Source organism: Gymnodraco acuticeps, unplaced genomic scaffold, assembly GCF_902827175.1.
Source record: "Gymnodraco acuticeps unplaced genomic scaffold, fGymAcu1.1, whole genome shotgun sequence".
NCBI lineage: Eukaryota > Metazoa > Chordata > Actinopteri > Perciformes > Bathydraconidae > Gymnodraco > Gymnodraco acuticeps.
In genome coordinates this window covers 178,671-198,375 of record NW_022992040.1, presented here as the reverse complement: position 1 = coordinate 198,375, position 19,705 = coordinate 178,671, and the positions used below count along the sequence as shown (strand labels likewise).

General features: G+C 42.1%; 1 protein-coding gene across 1 annotated transcript; it reads left to right on the top strand.

The window, feature by feature from the left end:
• The first annotated feature begins 918 nt into the window (after nucleotides 1–918).
• Nucleotides 919–15,395, top strand: ldb1a (LIM domain binding 1a). The gene is given in 12 exon segments (XM_034201768.1): nucleotides 919–946; nucleotides 10,064–10,104; nucleotides 10,106–10,167; nucleotides 10,519–10,563; nucleotides 10,776–10,851; nucleotides 12,098–12,200; nucleotides 12,496–12,668; nucleotides 12,755–12,877; nucleotides 12,962–13,039; nucleotides 13,160–13,283; nucleotides 13,465–13,607; nucleotides 14,525–15,395. Coding segments are annotated over 12 exon segments (1,221 nt in total). The 3' UTR covers nucleotides 14,750–15,395.
• Nucleotides 15,396–19,705: the final 4,310 nt, after the last annotated feature.

The window sequence follows — 19,705 nt, the reverse complement described above, 5'->3', positions numbered from 1 at the left end:
GTTTGCAGCCGAGTCAGACTGTTTACATGCAGCTCCGTGTGAACGAGTGCGTGCACGTCCCACATGCGCTCTCTTCCTGCCTCCCATGGGCTCTCAGTGTCCCTGTGCTCCAGGTGGGCTTTGCATTTTTAATCGATACTGTCTGTAGTGATTAACACCAATCTTCTCTCAGAAACAGAAAAACAGACGCAAGAAGCGTGAGACGGAGACAGAAAGAGAGATGGAAATCTGTCATACACAAGGGGGAGTGTGTGTGTGAGTGAGTGTGTGTGCATGTGTGTTTGTTTGGCAGTAATGACCCTCTGCCTCTGGGCTCCCACTGAGTATGTTTATCTCCCACAGCAGCAACGGACAAAAATGGACGATGCATCACTGACACACACACACACACACACACACACACACACACACACACACACACACACACACACACACACACACACACACACACACACACACACACACACACACACACACACACACACACACACACACACACACACACACACACACACACACCTTGTGCATTTTCTCTCTTTCCTCTCCTCTGCTGTACTGACCTCCCCCTTGCATTATCCCTTTCAGAAACCCACACAGTGCCTCGCTCCATTCCATATTACTTACTCCTGTCTCACATTATGTAAAAGCTCTGTCTTCCTATATCCCTCGTCTCTCATTTCCCCTCCCACTTGTGTTGCAATATGCCTATTAATGATGCAGCTAGAGCACCACTGCCAACTTCCTGCCTCTGACAGAGGGAGAGGAGTGTAGTTGTGGTGTACATGCCCTGCTTTGTACCACTCCCACTAATCTCTCCACCCCTCTGTCGTTGTGTTGTTTTCCTCAGTTAGCCCATGCGAGCGGCGTGTGGACTGAGTGCAGCTGTTTCGTTCAGAGCAGAGCCCAACATGTGAGAAGATGTCTGTTGGAGGTTGTGCTTGTCCCGGTGAGTGCCTACAGTCTCTTTCTTTTCTCCCTGTTTCCTGTTCGGTCTCTGTGCTCAGTGGAGCTGTCAGAAAGATGACTTATGTAAAAGTGCTGCAAAGCTGCCTAGGGCCAGCGTCAGGCTGTGTTAGTTTGTGTGTGTGTGTGTGTGGACACGTGTAGCTGTGCTCCGCTCTCAACACATGTCCTAACCTAAAACAAGGTTATAGACTGAGGCTACCTCACTTTGGGATTGAGTTGTTCAGCAGACCCTTTCAGTCACGCTAGCTTGCTGTGCTGCAGAAGATCAATGGCTGAGTTTTGCCATCTACAGACACACTGAGATATCAATAAGTACTTTACTTGCTAGCTATTTTCACTCCTTTCCTCAGCTTTATCTAGCCACTATAGATCTTCTTCTACATTATTTTGCTCTTATATGTCTAAAGTAGTTGGTGAAAATCCCTGCTTACTGTACAAAAAACGTTTTTATACCACAGGACAGAACTGAATGAAGCAGAAGTACTTTACTCAATTTAAAATGGTTTTAATCATCTCTCTTGATGAGTGCAAACGATTAATGAGGCTTACTTAAAGATTGAACTAAAGAGTTTAATTTGCTTGGAGTTAAGCTGCTGTTTGGATATTAGGCAACTCTTTGTTAATGTGACTTTGCATTCCTGCATATTTTCATTTGTAACACTGTTGTTACGCTTGGGTTGGCTTTTCCTGAAATCAACATTCTTGAGCTTTAAATAAATCGTACATAAAATATGTCTTACTGCAATGCTATGGTGCCTAATTGGTAGTCAGCATTCAAACTCTGCACTTATGCTACCGTGTCAGAGCGTGAAGAAAGTCAATCTAGTAGTTCTGTCTACACATGTCAGTCTTTGGCAGGCAAAATGTTGTGGCAGTTTTTATCAAGTAGATCTTATAATCTGTTCTCTCCCATCGAGCGTTTGATCCTGTTTGACTTTGGAGCAATTTCTCTTTAACGCTACCACAGTGAGACGGTTGCCTCGTGCACAGTGAAAGCCTCAAAGTGCCAGGAGACTGCCTCTGTCTAGCACAAGGGAGCAAGGAACAGATAGAAATTGAATTGTACATCTGCTCATGGGGAACTCAGAGAGGGCAGATTTAATTAGGGTGTCAGTATCATTTTAATGGGGCTACTGTGGTTCATTGGTAGTCGCCTATCAGATGGAATAATATCAGTGAGGCCTCGAAGCCGTGTCAGATTCTTTACTATCTTGTTTCCTCTCTCTGTGCTGTAGTTTTCCAGGAAATCTGCCTCCTTTGCTCTCTGTATTGACAGACCCCACTCCAGAGCAGAACTTTTAATGACATCCACATGTTTGTCAACGCTACACAGAGAATGAGGTCGAGCCAGAGAGATCTGCCTTCAGCGTTCAAACACACAGGTTTACACATGTAGGCTTGGGTGCACATGGAGAGCAGGCATGTACACTCGCACACACCTTCACGAGGAACCTGCTAGGACAAGTTTAGGCTGCTGGATCTGTCAGAACAATGACATTGATCAACACCGGTTTGCCTTGCTGTGCACACTGTAAATCATTATAATTGAACGCTGGTTTGTTTACATTCTTGCACTATTGTGGATGGAAGATCCTCCCCATCCTTTGTGTGGGAATCCAACAATTGTCTCTTTCTGCAGCACTTTCTCTTTTGGTCCTGTTTGTCTTTGTTTTGTTATTGAGTCAAATCACTATAGAACAGAGGAATCAGAACGGAGCATATTTGCATGTAGCAGAATGTGAGTCATGATTAAAAACAGACTTCTCCTGTCTGTCTAGTTAATTGACAACCCTGTGACATCCTACTGTTGTTGTGACTTTGCTGTGAATCAGCCTTTTTAAGGCTTTGTTCCCCGCATGAAGGAGATCCGTCCTAACACAGTGGAGCCAATCACATCCTTTGTTCAGACTAAATGGTAAAAATAGATTGCCTGTGAGCCGAAGATACCCCTCTCTCCCTCCCTTCCCTTCTCGCATGCACTCAAGCACGCGCTCCCCTCTGCTCACCACTCTCTCCATCTCTCACCCATCTCACTCTTACCCCTCCCTCTTATTTCTGCCTTCCTCATCTCACTCTCGCCCCCTCTTCCTTGTACCCCCCTTTCTCTCTCTGTCACTCCTTCAGTGTCTTTCGCAGTAACAGTGGTGTTACCTCATGCAGAAAGTCACATGGCTCCTGATTGGAGAAAAGTGACTTTAAGCAGAACCAAGATGGCAGCCAAACGGCCAGGGCTTTTTTGATTACCGTTTCACAACAACAGGACTGCCACAGCTTTATCTCACTGCACTGAAAACCTTTTTTCCTTCCTCAATTCTTCACTACTTTTTTCTAGTCCCCTCTTCTCTCTACCCTAGTGAGTCCCTCAGATCTTGTTTGCGAGATCAAAATGGCTGTGTGCAGAGGCAGAGAGAAAGAAGGAATGCGTGGGAGACAGAGATGCTGGGGAGTCAGAGAGATGGGGGGGGGGGGGGGGTCGTAGAGTGGAGACGTGCTGTAGTGATGTCACATCTGCTGCAGGCCGACAGGATGGCATAGGAAAGCTGGAGCCACATGGAGGGGGAGGATGGGGAGAAGACTAAATGTGGAGGAAAGACAAAATCATTTTCTGTCAAAGCACACCTTTATTTGTGGGAGATGTGCAAGCCGCAGAATCTTTATAACATGAAAGCAGGTTTGGTACTGAGGTACAGTAGAAGGTTACAGTAACATTGCTCAGATTGAAAGAGAGCTGTGTTCTGGAAACAAAAGGTGTGAGGAGGACAGCCGCAGAGTACATTGAAAGCGTTCTGCTTTATCCCTATGCCACCTACGTGTGTGCAAATACAACTGTTTACAAGGTATACAAAGTATAGAAAACTAAAAGATTTAAGCAGCTTGTTTTAGCAGGTGTCAAAGATGAATTGTGCAAACAAGTATAAGAATATAAAGGCAATCGTTGACAGTTTTTTCAAGGATTTCCTGCCATAAGTAAGAATAGAGTGCTTCTGACTTCAATCAGACAAATGTTTCCCTAAACTGAAAATCAGGCAAGAACCAAGACTTGAATAATGATGTCAGAAAGGGGAGTTGGTCCATTTACTTGGAAATAGTGACTGAATCATCATGCTTATTTAATTTCGGAGATGTAACATTAGAATAAGTATTCATGGCTTCATGTTGTAAATTAGATTAAGTGTCCAACTTCCAGTAAATGCAGGTGCTGTGTCATAGTTATTTAATTATTCAGAATCTGTGTCATAGTCCAAGATGAGTCTCTTAATAATATAACGCTGCAGTCAGTCTCTCTGTTGTTCAGTTTATGATCAGAAATGACTGACTCATGCAGTATCAGAAGAATAAAAGTGTAAGTCCTGTTTTTGTGGTGGATTTTCTTTTTCTATAACACATTATAGAAGATACTTTGGTTAATTATGACTCTTTTTTTAGGATACCTCATTTAATTCCGTGGATGTTGGCACAACAGGACAAACCATATAAATGACCAAACCTCCAGTTTACACTGCAGTAGATCCAGTCTGTCAACAACAGGCTAATTCTACCTGGATTCAGACCAGTGACCCCTGTCATTGCAAAGTGTCCATAACACCAACATTCACACACTCCCTTTCATTTGTAATCCATCAACCTTCTTTATCTGGAACACATGCTGTTTGGCTTCCTCCTGTCAGCCCACAGCAGCATCCTCTGGGCGCAGTCTGTGTTGGTGCTGTCTGCTGCCGTGTTTCTATCACTTCCAGTCAGGTGTCACAACGGTTTCCTTGACAGGTTTCTGCTTCGTCTTGAAGAGCAGCAACAGGAGTCTTAACATGCTGTTCACCAGCGCTCTCTTCAGTTTTCCTCACTACTGATTCACTCTCACTGTCAAAAGTTTGCACATTGTACACACATCAAAATAGTACTTGAAATATGCTTTCAAGGCATGTTAACATATGTCTGACTTGTTCACAGCTCACAACAGTTTTTTTTCAGTCAGTCAGTTTATTTTTAAATGTTATAGGTTGTCTTCTAAAAAAATAATATAATAACTTTCTTACGTACACTTACAAACAGGGATTTAGTAAGATGTTGTGTCTGCGGTTAAAACTGCCCTGCATTGTGGCAGGCGCTATAATATATTGAAGGTTTGCGTGCTGTTATGTCAAACTGTTGCTGAAAAAACCCAATACACATTATTCACTTACTAGGTACTATTTTCTACCTTTTCTAGCTGTCTTCCATTATAACCTCTTCAGTGTTTCCCACAGATCTGAAATATACTTGTGGTGGTAGCCGAGAACGGGGACTTTATGTTTCCCACACATAAGTCTATGTGTGGGAAACCCTGCTCTTTATTTAGGGACATTTTCGTAAATTCCATACTATTTTCTATGGATGGCCAAAGATGTAGCTACTAGTGCACCCTCACTCATTTCAGATACATTCTTAGTCATTTTGTTCTGGAACAGGGCTTGCACTGAATGTATTTGTGTTAATGCTATGCAGTCCTACTTCTGCATAAAACAGTATGTGTAAAGTGGTCTTAGAAGCTAAGGATCTATAAATACAAGAAATCGTGTGTAGTACAAGACCAGTTTTCCGGGGACTAAAATAGAACTGAGTTCTTGTGCATATGACTGCTATTTAATGTTATCACTACCTGCCGGTGCTACTTACCTGGTACTCGGTGTGTATGTGTGCATATAGTGTATGTGTGACTCTTACTAAATACAGATGAAATAGGATGCCGTCTTTCTTCAGATGGCCCACTCTTATGTTGTGGTTGTTATAATCATGGAATAGGCAGATAAAGATATAACTACATGATAGAAAATGTATAGTTTATTTTATTAGAAGCTCCAGGTTATTTCTTCGTCAATAGTTTACAGCATAAACTGCTGGATAAAGTTCATTCATCTTATACTGTTGTATTCTGAAGCATGAGGATGTTTTCAGCGTTTACCAGCAGAGGGAGATGTTGTTCTGTCTCATCTCTTCTTGTGTAAGTCCATCAACAACACAGGCAGACTGGGAATCATTGTTTTCAACAAGAGATCCAAGATCTGGGTGTGTTACAACAAAAGGCTTTAGCCTTTCTTCTATATTCCCTTTGTAGCTGTTTAATTCTTAGTTTTCTGTCATAACTTAAAGACAACTCACTGGATTTAATCACAGTTAATTTATCTAGAAAGCGTTTACCAACCAGAATTGTACAGATGATGTAGCCTACCATTCACAGCAGTTATTTGTGTGGCACTCTCCTGTCAATCTATTGCTGCACTTCTCTCATCTGCTCTCCCTGCTTACATAATTCGACAAACCTACTGCAGCTCAAGTGAAAGCCTCAACAAATTGAGCTTTAAATGCACTTTGTGACCACAAAAGGTTTTCTGGGCTTCAAATATATTGCTTGTAAACATGAGAGTGGGTATTGATTAAAAGTGAGGCTGCAGATTATACCCTTACATAATCTGAGGCTCAGGACTGCGGTCTGAAGGATTTGAGTCATCTGCTAAGGCTGACAATTTTCATAAGCCTTCACAAAGTTGGCTCGAATTAAACAGCCTTTTTAAGTAACTAGTATTTTTCTAACATTTGCTGAACAGTGTAGACACAGCATCTGAATCACACGTTTTTCTTTATAGGTACGCTCAGGATGCGCTGTAGAGTACTGGACAAAGGTGCTTGTCAACATTTTTTTTTAAATAATCGATTACCCAATTATATAATATACATTATTTAGGTGTCAATAACCCTGCCATACAATGGTTGTATTAATGCACCAGGACAGAAAAATATTAAAACAATTACTGCAAAGTTTCACAGCAAATAGACCTGAAAGTCTTTGGTCTGTGGTTGAATGCAGACATCAACTGTTTATTTTTTAAATGTAACCTTATTATTTTTTTTGTATAAGGAACTGTGCTGAGATGAACTGATGGTCTACGTATACTATTCAAACCCACCAGACTTCTAAGTTCAAGTGGGACCCCAACGTTTCCAAAAATACCTATAGGACTGGATGAGTTTAGCTGAAATGTGTATAAACCTATTCACATATTAATACGATAACGATACGATAATACTTTATTGATCAAGTCTGAAATTTGACTTGCATCACAGCAGCTCCATGTGTAACATCAACATAGACAAATGACACAAGACATGAAAAACAAACAACAAACATTTAACATAAAATCACAATCACTGAGAGGAAAACATTTTCAAAGCCCCTTTAGCATGCATTTGATCTGGGATTTAGCTCTGTTACTGTGAGGATTGACTGATGCACAAAGGAGTGCTTCAGTCTGAATGTATTGAATCGCAACAATAATAATGTTCCTACTTTCATTTAGTAGAATGGTGATGTAATAAAAACATTAGGCATATTGACATAGTCAACATAGCTTTGAAAACAGACTTGGTACAAGCTGATACAGAATAGAAATGAGTTTGTCCATCCGAAATACGTGTGTGTTAAGGGGCAAAATGTGGGCTGATCATTGATCCTCTCAGCGGGGACCCATCTTGTTCCACTCGGGGGTCCTCTTTTGCCCCAACAGTTCCAGGACAAGACAAATTGGGATCCCTGCTGGCCGTGGAGCGAGGCCCGTGTTTGTCCGGTCTGTGTGATGGGATGGGCGGGGGAGCCCGAAGGAGGCGGGGCCTTTGTTTTTTTCATGTCTCGGCTGGCAGGAACAAAGGGTCCTGTAGTAGTAGTAGATAGGTAGCACCGTCCCCCAAACAAATGCCATTTAAAACATACAGTCGGGCATTGCAATTTGACAGGAACCAGGGCAAGTAGCGGAGTTTTTCTTTTTCTGTCTCCGTCGCTTGCCGTCCTGTTTGGGACGTAGGACTGATCGTTCCATTACCAACGGTCGGAGCTGGAGCTTTAACTGTCCAGCCGCTCCGGCTAGCAGAGAGGCTAGCTGTCGAGAAACACCGAGCGGAGGTGTTGAGCAACTCCGCCTTTCGGTGGACCTTTCTCTGCAGGTAACTCAAACTTACAGTTACACTACTTTGGCAGCTCTGTTGGTTCAACATAAATGCAGAGACCACTAGTGAAGAAGCACAGGAAATTATAATTGCACGGCGCTAATAACGGAAGTTTAGCATCTAGCTAGGTAATAGCTTAGCAATGGCATCCGTCCTCGGTAAATGAATGCGGCCCTGCAGATCAATTTACGCCTGGTCCCGAAAGTGAATACTGCCTTATTGTTTTAAATATCTATCCACATACATAACAAAACATAAACACCAATAAGCATCTCAATGGTGTTGGCCGTCTTGATGCATTGCTTTGGATCTTTTATTGGCTGAGGGCCAGCCTCTGGATGCAGCTCTATTGTTTGCAATGAACAGTTTGGGCGGACTAAACTGCATCAAAGTCACACTATTTCGAGTTCCCCATGTGTTAGATGGGTTATGCATCATGATCTTAATTCTTAGTCGGCTTCTTCTAAAAGATGCTGACTGGCTGGAGTCATCCATCTCAATTTGTACCCAACGTCAGGTTGCTTTCCTGATCGTTTCTTTCTGGCCCGTGGCATTATGTATGCATCTGTAGTCTGAGTGCTGTACTCCGCAGATGGTTTTTATACAGGTTTGATGCTGGAGACTGGACAGCTTTGTAGAGTGCTTGTTGGTTGGTATTCAAGGTGATAGTGAACTGTGTGTCAGCATTTTGTAGAATGTCTGTTTCTGAATGTGTAGGCATGTTATTCTGGAGAAAATAAGAACCCTGCTCTTATTTGTTGCCATGTAGTTTTTGCATTGCCTTTTTAGATGAAACAAAGACTGCTTGTTTGTGTTTGAGTCTTGTCTGCATCTAATGCTGTTGTGGGGTTCTTCTGAGCAGGTCCACCCACATAGTAATGGGAGGAGAAGTTGACCTGCTGTGACTCTTTCTGGAGCAAGGGGGTGAAGGGTTAGACAGAGCGAATGAAGGCGTTGTAGTTGTTCCCGCAATAGAGAGGACAGACGGATCAGAGTTCACCCAGACATACTTGACCCCAATTCATCCCTTTCTCCCTCGATTTGTCGTTCATCTTTCAAAAACATCATCATTTGTAGTCTCTGTCTGTGGCGTATCCCTTAGGTTAACACAAGTGTTGTAGTAGCCTAAAAGATACAGCACAGTTGGGTGTGATGCGGCCTACAATGAGTGCCCCCCCTGCTGGTTTTAATTTGGTACACTTACTATTTTAGACGCCCTGGTGACAGTGACTGAGAATTGTGCATGAATTGGGAAAGTAACATCATGCTGCCTTGAGGTTTCTATGGGGATTGGTAATACTGGATTTACATGCAGGCCATTGATAATCAACATTTCCAAAGGGGAGACATTGCCCATATCTGTTGACCTCCTCATCACCACACATTCATTTCCTTTGGGTCCCTTTACATATTTCTATTTCGATGCTAACAAGTAGTAAAGCCAAAGGGTAGATGTGATGGGCAAGTCAGTTTTTCGAAAGGTTATTTTTCTCAACATCTCAGTCCACAACTATCAGCTGGAGTATCCCACGTCTTTAGGCGGACCTAATTAGATCCAGCCGCTGCCTGTGTGAGGTCTCCTTGAGAAAAGACGTTTAGAATAGATGTGTTTCTCATCGCGCTGATTGTCTGAGCATGAATGCCTTATCTGGACAGACATGGGTTAACAACTGCTGGGATATGAGTGGGGGATGGGTAAATAAGGCAACTAGAGGGGGAGACGCACACAACACAGGCGCATGGTTCGATTACATGGGGCTGAATGCACAGAGGAGGGTTCCCTATAATGAGCACGGAGAACATGCCAGACAATCTCCTCTGATGTGTCGCCCATTTCACTGATTGTTTTCTCAGGCTGGCTAATAAATATTGCTGTTTCCCCCTCTCCCTGTGATGATTTGTTTTCTTGTCCATTTACTAAATTGAAGATGCATTAGATAATGAAAGCAGCAGGAAATTGTTTTGGCAGCTTGCTTTTTATTTGAGTAAATCTCCACAAAATCATCCAGCATTAGATTACTTAGATGATGCTGTGATTTGAACGAGCTAAGTCTAAAGCAATCTAAATCTCCTCTAAATCTCTGTTCTTTTTCCCCCTCCTCTGCTGCGTGCTTCTCTGCAGGCTGTTCGTCAAAGTCATTCAAGCTGTACTCTCCTAAGGAGCCCCCCAAACGGCGGCAGCTTTCCCCCCTTCCACCCAGGAGCTATGCTGGACAGAGATGTGGGGTAGGTCCGGGCTATACTGTGAAATGCAATATAGGTTAAAGCAAGGTGTTAATTCTGATGTCTTCTTTCTACAACTTGTAATATGTTAATGTCATTTGTTGACGTAGAGTTTATTGAAGAATACGTGTACTGTGTATATGTTTTTGTGCTTATTCAAATTGCACTGTTTCATCACCCAAACTTTGAACGTGATATTGAATTGAAATAAAATGAGAGATACTGAACATGTTAACCCTTTTTTAATACCTTCCTGATTTATGGTTATGTGGATGTGTACTAGCCGTGAACAATTAAAACACACATCCTGCCTCGAAGCAAATGGTTGCTGATTTAGTTTTGTATTCCTCTTAGGCCTACACCCATGTACCCCCCATCATACATGGAGCCTGGAATGGGGTGAGTGCTTAACTTTAGCTTGTAGCTGTCTTAACTCAGAATGTATTCATTCAGTCTTTATAATCTCTACTCTCCATTCATTTTATAACATAAACATTCAATTCACCTGCTGTTAAATGAAGCGTGAGACCGCCTGTGTCATTGCTTTAAGCTACATCTGTTAAAAATCACAGAACTGCAGAGTGATTAAACCCCCCTTCTTTCTGTTTCAGGAGACCCACACCGTACGGGAACCAGACAGATTACCGGATATATGAGCTGAACAAAAGGCTACAGAATTGGACAGAGGTTAGAGTCACTTCATCATCCACATAGAGAGTAACAAGAACTCAAACAAAAACACAGCATCAGTGTTTCATTTTCAGGCTTCTTGTGATTACTATCTGTAGTGCTACATTCTGCAGCTCACTGTGGCCGTGTTTTCAGATGTCCCCTCCCCAGCTGCTGTTTGTGTGTAGCTAACCATGCTAGGGATTTATGGGAAATGAAGCCCGAGAATGCACTGACTTAATTTACATTCAGGCTCTAATAGGATTATTTTATCAACCTGGCTAAAATGTAATTGGAGTGCCAACTGTTTATATGCCTGAGCTCGCTACTGAGTAGCTGTTATGAGCCACTCTTTTTATATGACTGTCAGTGTGCACACTTTTAGAAATGCATACCCAATGACTTCTGTACATTGGAGGAATTTAAACACACTTTAGTTTTATGTCCAACAAAACACACATGATGTCTGAAGCCCAGAGTGCTTTATTTAGGAAGTTCAACTCTCAGCTTTTTTGCACGTCTTCACTGCACCACCAATATTTACTCATCTTTAAGAGCACCTGTGTCTGTATTAGAGAAAGTTCAACTATGCAGGAACAGTTGAACGGTCATTTAAATGGTAGATTAGAGGAAACAAGAATTTCTGCTTCTTCTTTTGAGTGGTATCAACTTCAAAAACCTGCTGCTCACTTACAAAACCTACATAACCTGCCACCCCCCACCCACCATCTGGCTGACCTTCAGGAGTAAACCCCCTCTCGCTCCTCCTCTGCTGGTCTGCTAACCGTCCCCACGCCACACCTCGTCACCATGGGTGCTCGGGCCTTTAGCTGCACTGCTCCCAGACTCTGGAACTCCCTCCCCCGCACATCCGACAGTCAGACACAATCACCATATTCAAATCCCAATTAAAAACCCACTTGTTCATATCTGCCTACTCACTGTAGTGCTCCCCATTATATGTTTCATTTGTGTCCACTTGATTGTCTCCTCCATGATTTCCTGTTTGTGTTTTTATCATGTTCTGTTGCCTATTAGCATTTTCTTTTTTAACTAATTGTACGGTGTCCTTGGGTGTCATGAAAGGCGCCTAAAATGAAATGTATTATTATTATTATTATCTATATATAGCAAATAACATTTTTATAGGAAACATACAGTATTGCTTTTCAGTGTGTTCTCTCTGGGTTAGACTAGAATGCTATGTTTTATTTTATTGTGATTATATGAAAAATAAGAGTAATGGTTCTTCCTCTGTTTTTAGGACTGTGACAATCTGTGGTGGGATGCGTTCACCACAGAGTTCTTCGAGGATGATGCCATGCTCACCATCACTTTCTGTCTGGAAGATGGACCCAAACGATACAGTAAGAATAAAGACTACATGCCATTGCTAATCATTGTTTTACTTTCAGCTTCTAATTACAAATCTTAAGAAATTGACCGTCATCATTTAAAGTATAAACTGTATGTGATGTCCATATCATGAGAATGTTTTATTTATGATTGGCATATAACTGTTTGTAGCATAATGTATATCCTATTCTTAATGATGTTTTTATGTTTGCATGATTTTGTGCTACTGTATCCCCCGGTGTAAGGCGTATTTGTATGTATTAATTGTATTCGTTTTATTTACGAAGTTATCATTTGTGTGTGCAGCCATCGGCCGGACATTGATTCCACGATATTTCCGAAGTATTTTCGAGGGGGGTGCCACTGAGCTGTTCTACGTTTTGAAGCACCCAAAGGAGTCCTTCCACAGTAACTTTGTGTCTCTCGACTGTGACCAGTGCACCATGGTGACCCAGAACGGCAAACCCATGTTCACACAGGTACACTGGACACTAAATGTACAGCCTTTTATTAGCTTCCGGTTGCTGTGACTTCTAACTTATTATATTTCTCCTCTGGGGATAAGGTTTGTGTGGAGGGCCGCCTGTACCTAGAGTTCATGTTCGATGACATGATGAGGATCAAGACGTGGCACTTCAGCATCAGACAACACAGAGAGGTCCTCCCAAGGAGTATTTTGGCCATGCATGTGAGTTCCAGATGCAAATAACCACACACTGACACTGAAATACACATCCTGTACATGCACTTATTCATCTCATCTCTCTCATAGGATCCCCAAATGCTCGATCAGCTGGCTAAAAATATCACCAGATGTGGGCTGTCCAACTCCACGCTCAACTACCTCCGTGTAAGCAAGTTACTTTATGATAATCTTTTATCCATCGGTCGTTTTAATAAAGCTTCACATACAACAACCTGTTAACACTAATTTGATTCTGTTTGGTTTCTTTCTTTCTTTTTCATAAAGCTATGTGTGATATTGGAGCCCATGCAAGAGTTGATGTCGAGGCATAAGACGTACAGCTTGAGCCCCAGAGACTGCCTGAAGACCTGCCTCTTCCAAAAGTGGCAAAGAATGGTCGCACCTCCAGGTAATGCACACACCTTTCAGATTGTCTGTGTCAATTATGGCATTGTTTAACCTTCAATTATTAAACGGTGGAGTTCAAATCCAGTGGAAATTGCACAGCTTTTCATTATCTGCAACATATCTACAGAGACTTTAATAAATATATGATTATAAATCCTATCATCTCCTGTTTCTACATGTAGCTGAGCCCGCCAGACAAGCTCCAAACAAGAGGCGGAAAAGGAAGGTGTCCGGTGGAAGCACCGTGAGCACCGGCGGAGGCAACAATAACAACAGCAACAGCAAAAAGAAGAGTCCAGCCAACAGCTTTTCACTCTCCAGCCAGGTACCTGTAAGCATTACATCTACTTGACCTCTTTCTGCGCCTCTTAAATTCAGCTGAGCAAGGCATTGGAGTAAATATCAGAGGGTGGATGGGTTTGGAAAAAACGGCAAGGAGGTTAGAAAATCATTTTTGGGTATAGGGGGTGTTAGCTAGGGTTGTTGGTGTGTTAGGAAGTAGGTGTAGCAGCAGGATAGAAATAGGAAGGGGATGCTTATGGATGGGGGGATTAAGGTGTGGTAGGTGTAAAGGGGGTAGCTTTCTCTAATTCCGAGGAATGTGTAGATTTTAGTCAGTAGACCCCCTAATGTAACCATTGATGGGCAGTCCCTGGTCCTCTGGGGCCACAGGTCTATGGGTTTATATAGTGGAGGTATACGTGACCCCCTTTACTAAGTAATGCTTAAAATAATTGTGGTAGTGTTGCCTTGCTCTGAATTCCAGTGGGGCAGTTTTTTCCGCTGTATCAACTTGGTTTTAGAGTTACTGCTCAATCTATCAGAGCACGTGATTCACTCAGCACTGCTGTCTTTGCCCACTTGGTTGCTTGAGAGCCAATGAGACCCGAGGTGGAATGAAACCCCCTGATGCTGCACTCGAGGATCAGGGATGCCCACTGCTGGCCAGTAGGGAGGGCCCCATGACTCTGGTTCTTGGAACAAGGATAGGGAGTCAGGGCCACATGGACTTCTGAACTGTCAAGGTAGATGCCCTGACAAAGATTGTAGATTGAGAGGACACTATTATCTCAGGGTTAAATACTCCCTTGGTCCCTTAAAGTATGAACTTCTTATTAGTGAAAACTAATTTCTAACGTTGGAATCAAACACAGTCAGACAACCCGTCCGTGCAGCCAGTCATTCCGCGCAGCCCCCTGTATTATGGGGATAATATGTATCGGCCCTTGCTGTCCCCTTTAGGACGTGATGATGGTGGGAGAGCCCACTCTGATGGGAGGGGAGTTTGGTGACGAGGACGAGCGTTTGATCACGCGCCTGGAGAACTCGCAGTTCGATGTGGCGAATGGCCTGGAGGATGAGGACAGTTTCAACAGCTCTCCTGCACTGGGGGCACACTCACCCTGGAACAACAAGGCCCCCTCCAGTCAGGAGAGCAAGAATGACAACTCCCAGTCGTCCCAGTAGAGTGCCGAGGTCCCAGTCAGACCCTTTTTTTCAATGCTTAAATCCTACTGGGATCCATCTGAGCCAACACACTAGTGACAGGAGTCAGGGAGGGCGGCCTCGAGCACTTGTGTTCAACATTTTTTTGTTTGTTTTTGTTCCATCATGTTCTTTTAAAAACAAACAGAGATTGATAGGGAATGGACAATAGCTGATGGACTGATAAAACTCTTACTGTCACATGATGGACAGGGTCAGCAGAAGCCCACCCCTCCCTCACGTAGCTGCACATGATCAGTGGTGCTCAGCCTTGGCCCTCGTCTGCTCGGCTCCGCTCAGTCCTCTCAGAGGTGTGGTGAGACTGGCGGGGGTGGCGGCGTGGGCGCATGTGTCTTTACCCCCCCCTCATCGCTCACCACAGTGTTTGAGCCAAAGTTGGCGTGTCCTGTTGTTCGAGTGCTTGCCATGGCGACCGTGTCAGTGGGTTCTTGTTCCAACCTCGGGTCTCTCAGGCGTGCGTTCTCCTTGACGATGCACCCCGTTGTTTCTGTTGTGCTCATGTCACAGGGAAGAAATGCTTAGCTTTAATTTAACTTTTTGTTGCAGGCTGCAGAAAACTGTGTGCACTCTTAGTATCAAAATTCAACTTCGGTTTTTAAAAACTCAATTATTTGTTTTTGTAGGACCTGGTTGGAACAAAAACCTGTACAGTGCCGGAGCTTGAGGACCGGAGTTGAGAACCACTACGCTAAATCTTAAACATCCACAAACTGACACACATGCATCCAGACCTGTTCATACTCCAACACACACACACAAACACACATTTACACTCACCTACACCTGCAGCATAAAACAATGAGGTACTGGAGAGAGGTGGTACGCAGCATGTCTGGACCAGAGCACCAGATGCTACAAAAGTGTGTTTTCATTTTCTATGTTTTCGACTTGTTTTGAATTGTTTTTATTTTTGTAAACAATTTCGAAAAAATAAACATACAAGCAAGCAAACAAAAACACCCCTAGAATATTCTTTGCACTGTTTTCCACTATTGACTCCAGTCTATTTTTCTTATGAATTGACCGTGTATTTCCTTTCCTTTTCTATTATTGCTAATGTAAGAACTGTAAAACATCTGAAACCTGCAGTATATTAATGTAAACGTATTGCTGTTAGATCATTCTTATTGTAATGGTAATAACTTCCATGTAGGTCTGTGCTAAATATAATGTCACCCATCTGTCGGCCATCACACTGTCATCAGGTCCTTTGGCTTCAGTGCTAGAAAACAGGTTTGGGCGAGAGAGCAATGCCAGTGTTTGAATACTGGACCACATCTTGTCTGATGTGAGTCCAAAGCAACACACTGAAGACCACTCCCCCTCAAAATGTCCCTCCAGCCCCCGGGTTGGATCTGTTGACATGTCATTGCAGAACTGTTTGCTTCGTCTTGAAATCTGGAGGTCCTCTCTTCAGAACACACAGTAACAAGAAACTTCTCAAATTTGCTACTCAAAAATATTTTAAAAATCAAATTTTGACAAGATTGTAAAAAAAGACTTTTGTATTAACTTAAGTTTCCCAGAAATGTTTTTAATTACAACTAAGAAAGCTGCACACCAAGGAGCTACATGTAAAGATTCTTTAGATATTGATTACACTACTGTTTTATGACGAATCATTTTGTTGGCTTTACTCCTCATGTTTGTGTCTGTGCTTGTATATTTTAGTAATTTCTGTAAAAGTTATTCTGCGTATTCCTCCCTAGAATTATCACAAACTCAATCTAATGTAAAGAGATAAAAAACCCTCTTGAAAGTTTTTTTGAATGGTACAATCACTGATAAAATAATTTTGCCCTCATTTTAGGAAACTATTTATTCTTCTATGTACTGACATTCTGTTTAGGTCCAACCCGCCTGTACTATACCCATGATGAAATATGGAGGAGTCTCTTGGGCCGAGTCAGTAAATGCTAATACAGGTCATTCCCTTACTTTTTTTTTTTATATGCGGCTCCCAGTTTATCACAGTGGTTCAGTATGTTCACATTGAAGAGATATTTAATGGCCAATTTCTGCTGTCGTATGTACCTGGTCTATCTGAAAATGTATTGGATGCACTGAAAACCAATAAATAACCACATTTAGAGAAAATCCTAACCGCCAAGTCATCCTTTTTTCCCTGAAGTTGCAAATGTAATGGTGCGTCATCCTCTGAAAAGCACTGAGCTCTTCAGATGTTAAAAATGTTCCACAATGGTGCAACCTTTAGTGAAATATTGATCAAAATTCCCTTAACCTCGATGATGTGGCTTTTTGTTTGTAATGAATTTGTTGGCTGTTTCCAGATCCATTTCAGATAACTCATACATGAAAAATGCAAATTTGACTTCATGGAAATATGCTGACCATTGACACGACCTCTTATCCTGGGGGGGGGGGGGGGAAGACTCACCCAGCTTGACCTCAAGCTGCTGTGTCAGGGTTTTCCTGTTTACCTAAATATGATGTAAAATATGGGCTTCAGCTCACAGTGGATAGTAGTTTCCAGACTCGCCCAGCAGGGGTCTCCCTAAGCAAGAAGAGCACAGTGAGCAGCCTGTCAGAAAGTGCTCCATCACTGTATCTGGCACCAATGCTATAAATCCTCACTGAGCTGCAGGCTGTGTGACTCATTGTCTCTAGCGCCCCTAGTTTACTTTGTGGTGTATCTACTACTCAGCAGTTCAACACATAATTGATCTAGGAGGTGGACATTTTTACAGCCTGTGTTTCCTAAATTGACATCCTTCAGAGAATAAGGGTTTGTGATATTTGGGACAGAGTTGATATGGCAATTCCCCAATAGCTGGCTCCTGTAGCACCTCACCATAGGGGTGATTTTATATCTATATTTTTTGCCAGGTTTCTGTCATTGATAATTCATGTATGGTATTAATAAAGATGAATTTTCACTGAAAGTATTGTGTTATTACACTCAACTCTTGTGATTCTTCTCTTATTACATATTGACATACTTGTTACTGTAATGAGAACAATTTCTATCATGTGAAACTGATCCTAGCCGGGTAATCCCACAAAAACAAACCTAAAAGAAATAAAAATAGATAACTTGGAAACAAGTACGCTTTGTTATATTTCCCCTATGCAAATTTGATCTAGCTCTAGCCACAACACATATTTCAATACAACTTGACAAAAACACTGTGGCCAGAACAGTTCACAAACTTTTTTATTGAAACAAAGTGTCAGCAAGACAATAGAGATCTTCTTTCTTCATTAATAAACACAACATTGTCAAGGACACAATTTACAATGTGACTCGTTGGGAGTTTTAAAAAAAAAAAATTATTCATTGTTTCTTGGCAGCCCACAACTAATGTGGAAAATGACTGCTTGTTGATAACAGGAAGGACAACCTATGACAGGAATTGCGATATCTAATTTCATAATCAAAATGTAAATATGCCGGATTTTAGCTTCGAGCTCATTTCCATCTGTTGTCCCTCACATACAACATTTAAGAACATGACATTTATATACAAAATAAATACATGATATGCAGAAAGAGCATGAGCAGCATATATACAAGTATTAACCACATGGCAGTACAATATAGCAGCTACGACATATAATAGATCCTGACAAAGCAGAACTGATGTCTGTTTTCTCTGGCGTGTGATGTAAACAAGAAGCAACTTATTGTACAACAAAAAAGGCAAAACGGAAGAGTGCGCAGCATAGTGTGGAAACTTCTTAAAGTTAATTTATGTATTAAAGGACATGTTGTAAAATGTTCAATATCAAGCACAAGGACAGTTCATATGTGTGTACTTTGTAATCCAACAAAAGCTACAAAGTGGTTCCGGTAGTTGAGCATGGGAACTCGGCCTTGGGATCTTAAAATGATCTCAAATTGAATTACACTAGAGATTTTTTTACCACACTGTGAAGATACATTTAATGAATGGTCACAGTACAAGGATGTTCCAACTAAGCCTGGAAAAATCAGGAATATGTTCACAGGTGGGAAGTCAGTGAGGGATCATGCACTAATCTCAACGACAGCAGACCAGCCAGAAAGTCTGGTGCTGTTTCAGGAGCACAGGATTATTGAGGACTACCAATGAGTGGCGCCAAACAACAAGGCCTTCACATGTCAAAGCCACTGGTACGAGCTGATTAAAGGATGAGCCTGTAATTGATGGGTTGAGGTGAACCAGGGATGAATGATCAGCAAGTGACTGTGCACCTGATATCGGAAACAACAAACCAGGAACGACACGTGTATCACCTTCCGCTTCAGAGGCTTGATTGAGGAATCAGTCTCATGACCTTAGTACACTTGTGTTCCTTTTAATATGTAAATGTATTTGTTTGTAATCCGAGGACTCATACGGAACAGGCAGTGTCACGATGCGGAACAGATTGTGGACCAAGTTAACATACTAGACTCCATAATGAAAGAACAGGAAACATTTATTTTATTTCTTCACTGTCATCAAAGCAGGATATTGGTAAGTGATTCTCCGGAATGTAGTTTAAAACAAGCTTTACTTCAATCTGTAAAGACTAAAGAGTCATGCTTTTTGTCTTGTTTTGTCTTCTTTAGCTGCAGTTATACTGTTCATCTTCCCTTTTTACAATGATGATACCATGGGGAAACTAAATTCCTTACAGTTTTTTTTTGGCAACATTAAGATGTTGTGCTCTTAAAAACGTATCTCCCCAAGCATATCCTTCCCAGCTATGTTGTCCTAGATATTTGAGCTGTGTTGTTGCTTGTTGGGACACCACACAATTGCAGATGTGGGCTTGGAAAGATGGTGTTATCAGAACTTGTATCCGGCAAAGACAATAATATCCTCGCAAAATGGTTACAAACACAACTCTGTATTTCCCCCTGACACAGAAATACCATTTGTTTGTGAGTATCTTTCAATTATTTTGTTCCCACAACTCTCTCCTTTCCCA